Genomic DNA, 8,878 nt, shown 5'->3' on the forward strand with positions numbered 1-8,878 from the left:
AAGACAATATGAATAGTGAGCAAGCAGCTGTTGTGACCTGCACAGGTTGTTCCATGTTTGTCTTTCTCTTGGAGGATAGAAGCGACTTTGTGTGTATGAACTGCAAGGTGGTCTCCATATTGGAAGAAAAGTTTAAAGGACTAGAGACCCAAGTATCAACCCTGCTTTGCATCAGAGAAAATGAAGACTTTCTTCATTTCATTCTGCAGGCAAAAAGTGCTGAAGAATCAGAAAGGGCAACTCAGAAGGGGGAAAAAATGGCAGCATGTGACCTCGAGAAGAAGAAAGAGGAGAACCCATGTCTCCCCAATGCACATAGAGGTCAGAAATCGTTTTCAGGCTCTTTGCACAGGTACTATTGCAGGGAATGATTAGTAGAGTAGAAAGAGGGTCTGAAACAAGACCCTGTTCTTGAGGTCCAGTATGAGGCCTTCAGCCTGAGCAAGAGTTGCAGCTAGAAGCAAGCACGGCTCACAGGTGTAGCATAGCTCAGCCAGCCTCTGAGTCAGACCGAGTGTGTGGAGAAGTACAGCCTCTGGCAGGAAAAGATCTGAGGCTGCAAAATAAACACATCTAGGTTAGAATCATTAGCTCCTGTACCTAGCACTAGGAGCCCCTAGTACATGAATCACTAAGACATCCTGACACCAGGGAGATAACTAAAACCTTCTGACCTCTAAGGTATCATGACATGATGAACAGAGATGTTTTGGTTATACCACCCCATATATTGGGGATGGGTAGGCTTAGGTGACATTATAGGGTGGCACATTGGCCCAGGGGATGCTGGCAGGTCCATCCAGTGTTCCAGCTGTTCTGTTGTATCAGAGGGCTCATATTTGAGGGGTCCTCTAAGATGTAGGGCACTTCTCATTGCGCTTCACTACAATAAATCGGGGCTCTGGTGCCTTCGTTGCTCAGCTAATCTGTGGTTGTGTCAATTTCTTCGACTGAGGAGTGTTGTGTCAGTTACCTGCAGCAACTGTGACAGCATACACAGAGGGGTATGCACACAGCACAACATCTGTCAGCACTCTCAACAAACACTGATGGCAATTTGGACGAGCCGTCTGTGGGAAGGGATCAGAAGGAGACCCCATCGATTGGAAGGCATGGGATGCATTGTTCTAGGGATGGGGGTTCCAGGACCACCACTCCCAAGAAGAGGCGACAGTTGGCAGTGGTCATGGACTCCCTCCTAAACCCAAAACTGTACGCAATACTCCAGATGTGGCCTCACCGGTGCTGAATAGAGGGGAATCATCACTTCCCTCAATCTGCTGACAATGCTCCGACCAATGCAGCCTGTTATACCATTAGTCTTCTTGGCAACAAGGGCACACCGTACTTAGGATGGAAGAAAACAAGACACTGCTACAGGATGGGGAGTGATTGGCTAAGTGGCAGTTCTGAAGAAAAAGATTTGGGGATTACAGTGGACAAGAAGCTGGATATAAGTCAGCAGTGTGCAACTCACCCCTGGATTCAGAGTGCCAGCTAGCTGTTGTTAAGTGCTGAAACCTGAAATGTCGTTGCCTCCGTAACACGGTTTAGGCTGCTTCTGTCCCTGGAGCTCCAATGTTATCAATATTCACAGGTAAGGCATCCTGCTAATTCAGTACAGACCTCAATATTATTCATAAAGAAAAACCACAGGAATGTTTCCATGACAAAGGCATCCAACCAGCTTTATTATCCTTTAGACGAAATCTTAGCACTCTAGCCGTGAGCCAAAAGAGGAAATGAGTTTATGAAATTCCTTTTCCCAGGTGGTAATTGTGGGGGAGCTGATGTTACAGTTTACCAGACAGGGTTCATGTCTGACAAAGTACAAACACAGGATATGGGGTCCTATCTCTTTCTGGTGAGCTGCTGGCATAAGGTGCATCACAGGAAACCCCAGAACAGTGAATTTTGAATCATAGAAGATTAGGTTGTAATAGACCTCAGTTGGTCATCTAGTACAATCCCCTGCTCAAAGCAGGACCAACACCAATTAAATCATCCCAGCCAGAGCTTTGTCAAGCCGGGCCTTAAAAACCTCTAAGGATGGAGATTCCACCATCTCCCTAGGTAACCCATTCCAGTGCTCCACCACCCTGCTAGTGAAATAGTGTTTCCTAATGTCCAACCTAGACCTCCCCCACTGCAACTTGAGATCATTGCTTCTTGTTCTGTCATCTGCCACCACTGAGAACAGTCTTGCTCCATCCTCTTTGGAACCCCCCTTTGTACGGGGAGATTTTGACAAACCAGTAAATTGCCTGAAACCACTATGGCTTATTGTTAAAGGCAGCCTAGTCAGCAAGCTGTAAATTGGCCATTCAGCAATCTCAGCTTGACCAAGGCAGGAGGGGAGGGGGTTTGGGGTGCCACAGAAAGGGCAAGTTAACCCCACATCCTTCCTGATAAGAATTGTGTTGAAGTTGCTGATACATGAATTTTAGAAGAGCAGGATGTGCCCCAGGACTATCTATTGGGGTCTCAAGGCTGCAAACTCTGGAAAAACCCACACCTGGTTAATCAATAATCAGAAGGAACCTCTTGGTTGATCATTGAAACTGCTTACTTAACAAGTTTTCTTTAATGGACATGTCATTCTATTACTAATATATAAATGTGGGGGGAGAAGCTTGAGATAGTTGGACTCTTTTGGGGACTCTTTTTGAACTCTTCCTCTGGATGCATATTGCAGTCCCCACCAGCAGACTGAAGATATGGCCACCGGAAGCCTGCCGCTGTGTCACTCAAAAGCCACACTCAGCTTTAGTCATTATCAAGGGCTGGGTCGGGGAGTGTTACTAATCTGTTGCAGACATGTGTAAGTGCTTGAGACTAAGTAAAGTTTAGCTTTAAGTGAAAGCCCTCTTGCGTCATCCTGTTTGTGCCAGCCATCTATTGGTCAGATGGCCATGTCTCCTCTGATTTATTTCCTGACACCACCTCACACAGAGTAAAAGTTATCAAGAGGTTTGGGTTGAAAGAACCCCGGGTAACACCTTCAGGTAGTTGAAGACTGCTGTCAAATCCCCCCTCACTCTTCTCTTCTGCAGACTAAATTACCCTAGTTCCCTCAGCCCCTCCTCGTAAGTCATGTGCCCCAGCCTCCTAATCATTTTCATTGCCCTCCGCTGGACTCTCTCCAATTTGTCCACTTCCCTTCTGTAGTGGGGAGACCAAAACTGGATACAATACTCCAGTTGTGGCCTCACCAGTGCCAAATAGAGGGGAATAATCACTTCCATCCTTCTGCTTGCAATGCTTCTACTAATACAACCCAGTATGCCGTTGGTCTTCTTGGCAACAAGGGCACACTGTTGACTCATATGCAGCTTTTTGTCCACTGTAATGCCTAGGTCATTTCTGCAGAACTGCTGCCTAGCCACTCAATCTCTAGTCTGTAGCAGTGCATGGGATTCTTCCATCCTATGTGTAGGACTCCGCACTTGTCCTTGTTGAACCTCATCAGATTTCTTTTGGCTAAATCCTCCAATTTGCCTAGGTCACCCTGGACCGTATCCCTACATTCCTACGTATCTATCACTCCTCCCAGTTTAGTGTCATCTGCAAACTTGCTGAGGATGCAATTCATCTCATCATCCAGATAATTAATAAAGATGTTGAACAAAACCGGCCTCAGGACCGACCCCTGGGGCACTCCACTTGATACCGGCTGTCAACTAGACATCGAGCCATTGATCACTACCTGTTGAGCCTGACGATCTAGCCAGCTTTCTATCCACCCTGTAGTTCATTAATCCAGCCCATACTTCTTTAACTTGCTGGCAAGAATACTGTGGGAGACAGTATCAAAAGCTTTGCTGAAGTCAATGAATAGCACATCCACTGCTTTCCCCTCATCCACAGAGCCAGTTATATCATCATAGAAGATAATTAGGTTACTCAGGCATGACTTGCCCTTGGTGAATCCATGCTGACGGTTCCTGATCACCTTCCTCTCCTCTAAGTGCTTCAAAATTGATTCCTTGAAGACCTACTCCATGATTTTTCCAGGGACTGAGGCGAGGCTAACTGGCCAGATCCTCCGACTTCCCTTTTTTAAAGCTGGACACTCCATTAGCTTTTTTCCAGTCATCCGGGACCTCCCCCAATCACCTTGAGTTTTCAAAGATAATGGCCAATGGCTCTGCAATCACATCCGCCAACTCCTTTAGCACCCTTGGGTGCAGTGCATCCACCCCCATGGACTTGTGCTCGTCCAGCTTTTTCTAAATAGCCCTGTACCACTTCTTTCTCCACAGGGGCTGGTCAACTCCTCCCCATACTGTACAATAGTCTGGGAGCTGACCTTGTTCATAAAGACAGAGGCAAAAAAAAACATTGAGCATATTAGCTTTTCCCATGTCCTCTGTCACTAGGTTGGGGTGTGGGAGGAGATGAGGGCTGTGGGCTGGGGGTGCAGGTTCTGGGATGGTGCCAAGGAGGGGGAAGTTTGGTGTGCAGGAGGGGACTCCAGGTTTGGGAGGGCTCTGGGTTGGGGCTCGGGCATGGGCCTACCTACATGTCCTGGCTCCATACTGCGCCTTGGGCTGCAAGCAGCCAACAGGTCTGGCTCCTGGGGGAGGGGTGAGTCGACCTGCTTCTCTCACCTGCAGGCACCACCCTCCAGCTCCAATTGGCTGGTTCCTGGTCAATTGGAGTGCAGAGCCAATGCTCAGGGAGGGGGCAGCATGTGGAGCTCCATGGCCCCCATAGGTAGAAGCCAGACCTGCTGGCTGCTACCGCGGTGTAGAGCAGGGTGGGGCTGGAAGAGATAGGAAGCTTACCTTGGTTCTGCAGCACCGCTGACTGGACCTTTAATAATCCAGTTGGCAGTGCTGACCAGAGCCGCCAGGGTTCCTTTTTGACCAGGTGTTCCAGTTGAAAACCAGACCCCTGATCATCGTAAAATGCAACCTAGATGGAGATACTAGATGGTGGGTACATAGCTGGTTGGAAAATCATTGCCAGAGAATAGTTATCAGTGGCTCACAGTCATGCTGGAAGGTCATAACAAGTGGGGTTCTGCATAAATCAGTTATAGGTCTGCTTTTGTTCAATATCTTCATCGATTATTTAGATATTGACATACAGAGAACACTTACAAAGTTTGTGGATGATACCAAGCTGGGAGAAGTTGCAAATGTTTTGGAGGATAGGATGAAAATTCAAAATTAGAGAAACATAGCTTCTGTTCGTCCAAACTGATCCGGAACCTGTTCACACAGGGACTCATGGAAAGCCACCTTGTGTCAGAAAGTTTCAGTATATTTTAGTGGTCTGGAAGTCACGGAAAGGCCGAGTAGCAGGGTGTGTGGGGTGGGGGCTGATGGATAATGCTGAAAGTATTGATGTGATGGTCAGAGAGAGGCAATGGACAAAACAGTGCTTGGCCATGGAGCTATAAGATAGGTGTGAAGAACTTCTCAGACTGTGTGAACTCCCAAAATGTTAATCTCAGCCAATTTAGAACTGATTATCAATATAATAAAATAAATAATAAATAATAATAATATTATCCTTGACTAATGAGCAGTTATCCTTCCTCCTCTTGTCACAGAGGTTTAAAATCAGTGGCAACCAGTGATCACATTTTTCAGGTGTATTTGCCCACTTTGTCACGAAGCTCTTTGGTTCTGACCCCATAAATGACAGGGTTGAGCATGGGGGGGACAATTAAATACAGGTTGGCCAAGATGATGTGAACATGGGGAGCGATGCCCTGACCAAACTGCTGTGTCAGAATGGAGAAGAGGGAGGGAGTATAAGACATCAGCATCACACAGATGTGGGCTGTGCAGGTGTTGAGGGCTTTCAGGTGGGCTTTCTTGGAGGAGATTCTGAGGACGGCTCGGATGATCAGGCCATAGGACAGGCCAATGAGCGTCAGGTCAAACCCGATGACTACAAATGCTGTCACTGAGCTGTACGTTCTGTTGACTGTGATGTCCCCACACGACATCTTTGCCACAGTCATGTGTGTGCAGTACGTGTGGGGGATAATGTGGTTGGCACAGAATGGCAGCCTGCTCAAGAACAGGGGTTCGGGCAGAACGAAGAGTACAGCTCTTGTCAAACCCACAAGCCCTAGCTTAGCTATTCGTGCATTGGTGAGGATGGTGGTGTATCTCAGAGGATCACATATTGCAATGTAGCGATCAAAGGCCATTGTCACAAGAATGGCTGAGTGCATAACAGCAATCGCGTGAAGGAAGAACATCTGGGTGAGACAGCCATCCATAGTAATTCCTTTCAAATTGAACCAAAATATAAGCAGTGCCTTAGGCACTACAGAGGTAGAGATGCCGATGTCTGTGAGTGCCAGCATGCAGAGCAGCAGGTACATTGGATTGTGCAGGGTTTGCTCTTTGCCTACAACAAATAGAACCATGAAATTTCCCAACAGGCTGATAACGTAGAATGTAAAGAAAGGGATGGACATCCAGATGTGGGCAGCTTCCAGGCCAGGGATGCCCGCTAGGATGAATATTGAAGAGTCAGAGGGGGTGAGGTTGAAAGCTGCCATGAGGTGATTGATGCGTTGATCGGGCTTAGAAAAGGTCAAGGTGCCTGTGAAAGGAGAAAAGCAGAGTGAGGGGGGTTACATGCTTTATAACAAATACTACGGTAAATATTTTATAGTTATTAACAATCTAAAAAGGGAGTGAGCCATGTGTTGCCTACATTTACAGATGGCACCAGAATATTTAGATCATAGTCAAGTCCAAGTGAATGGGTAATATGTTGGCAGATGAACGTCGATGTCAGTAAGTGTGATGTGTATTCCCATTGGAGGGAAAAGCTTGAACTCCTCAAATGCCTGACAAGGTTCTAATTTAACTGCATGAGCTCAGGACAGAGAACTGGGCATCATGGTGCCCAGCTCTGTGAAATCCTGCTTACCCTGCAAACCCAGACAGAAACTGAGAAAAACATTGGGATCCAGAAACAGTCGAATGGGGAACCTTACAGAACATACAATGCCATGAGATCAGTCAGTCAATGGGTCACCCTCCTCTGGACTCCTCTGTGTAGTACTGGGCACCCTTCTCACCCAGGATATTGCAGAACTAAAGAGGTTTAGGGAAGGGCAACGAGAATGATCAACTGCTTGGGGAAACTCTCATACAGAGAGAGGTTGAAAAGACTGGGATTGTTACCTAACAAAGGGGATGAATAAGAGGGGACACGAGAAAAGTCTATAATTTACTGACTGGTAGAGAGTACGTTGATAATGTATTTCCCTCGTCTCATTATACAATATCAAGAGGACAATCAATTAAACTAAAATGTGACAAATTCAAACCATGTAAAATGTGGAGTTAGGCTGAGAAACCATTTCCATACAAGGTTGCATTTATGATGAGACTATCCAGTTACAATCATTTCAGCTAAATAAATGTTTTGGAAAGCCTGTATGGTCCCGTGTTTCAGGGCACAAGCCAATCTCTAGCTGTTAGGAATTAGGTCACCTCTGTTACTTCCTGTTTCATTTGGTGAGGCACTTTCTGTAACAAGAGAAGCCGTACAGGTGCCTGTCTTAGCATTTGCCCCTTGTGTGTGAGATTTCTCACCCGTGAGACACATTCACTGATTACCCCTCAGCCAAGGGAGCAGGTGTGACAGGAGGCACCTCACCCCCTGCGGAGGAAGAGCTGTGGGGAGCATGGGGTGTCTCTGAGACTGCAGGATCCAGGTGTAACAATGCTGCCTCTGGCAGGACACAACGGAGAGTATCAATTCAGGACAAATTGCTTAGAGCGGGGCAGCCAGAGCCAGTTTCCCATTATCGCCCCCAGCATCACTCCTTATGGGGATGACTGGTTGTCATGGAGTGTTTGGGAGTCAGGCCCCTGCACCCGCCACTTCCTGCGATTCACCGTGACTCTGTCAGCCAGTAAAACAGAAGGTTTATTCGATGACAGGAACACAGTCTAATACAGAGCTTTTAGGTACAGGCAACAGGACCCCATCAGTCAGGTCCATCTTGGGCCTCTCTCCATTTCCCCAGACAGCTCCAAACTGAAACTCCCTCCAGCAGTCTACCCCAGACACACCCCCAGGTCATCCTCCAGCCTTTGTCTAGTTTCCCGGTGTGACGTTATTGACATAATCTGTAACTGTGTAGATCACTGTTGTGACAACAGTCATATATTTGCAGAAAATATTGTATAAAGATTGTCGTGTAAGGGGTCTATGGAGAGGTTATGGTTTGCTGGTTATGATTATGCTGTCTATATGTGTGTATCATTTTTATAGTTGAAGTTATGAATACTGGCTCTATACTGTCTGTATTTCAAACTTATGCTGTGCTTCTGGATGACACCCCAGACAAGTTGGTGTTAGCTCTGCCTAGCCTGCTTGATGGCCCATTAAGGACCATCAGCTACACAATTGACCCATTGAGAGAAGGCAGATACACCTTGTGACTCAGCAAAGTATGCAGGGACTTGCCCGTGTGACTCCAGACTCCATTTTGCTGTAATTTTCCACAGTAAGAACAAAGAGGTTCTTACACCTGGAAAAGACTATAAAAGGCTGATGCCTCATCTCCATCTTGTCTTCAGTCCTGCTTCATACCTCTGGAGGGACTTTGCTACACTGAAGCTTTGAATCAAGGGCTGAAAGACCCATCCCAGCGGGGGAGGTACTCCAGAGACTTGATTTAAACCTGCAGTTTATTCCATCACTGCTACCAGCCTGAACTAAGAACTTTGCCATTACTGTATGTAACTGATTCCATTTAACCAATTTGAGCTCTCAGCTATATCTTTTTCCTTTTATGAATAAACCTTTAGATTTTAGATTCTAAAGGCTTGGCAACAGTGTGATTTGTGGGTAAGATCTGATTTGTATATTGACATAGGTGTGGGGCTTG

The 8,878-nt window shown here is 46.6% G+C and overlaps 1 protein-coding gene across 1 annotated transcript; it reads right to left on the reverse strand.

The window, feature by feature from the left end:
- Positions 1–5,596: 5,596 nt before the first annotated feature.
- On the reverse strand, positions 5,597–6,526 carry LOC120392132 (olfactory receptor 52E2-like). Its single transcript, XM_039516669.1, has one exon. It carries the CDS (start codon positions 6,524–6,526, stop codon positions 5,597–5,599), a length of 930 nt encoding a protein of 309 aa, XP_039372603.1.
- Between the last annotated feature and the right edge of the window lie 2,352 nt (positions 6,527–8,878).

This window comes from Mauremys reevesii, linkage group 1 (genome assembly GCF_016161935.1).
Source record: "Mauremys reevesii isolate NIE-2019 linkage group 1, ASM1616193v1, whole genome shotgun sequence".
Classification (NCBI taxonomy): Eukaryota; Metazoa; Chordata; order Testudines; family Geoemydidae; genus Mauremys; species Mauremys reevesii.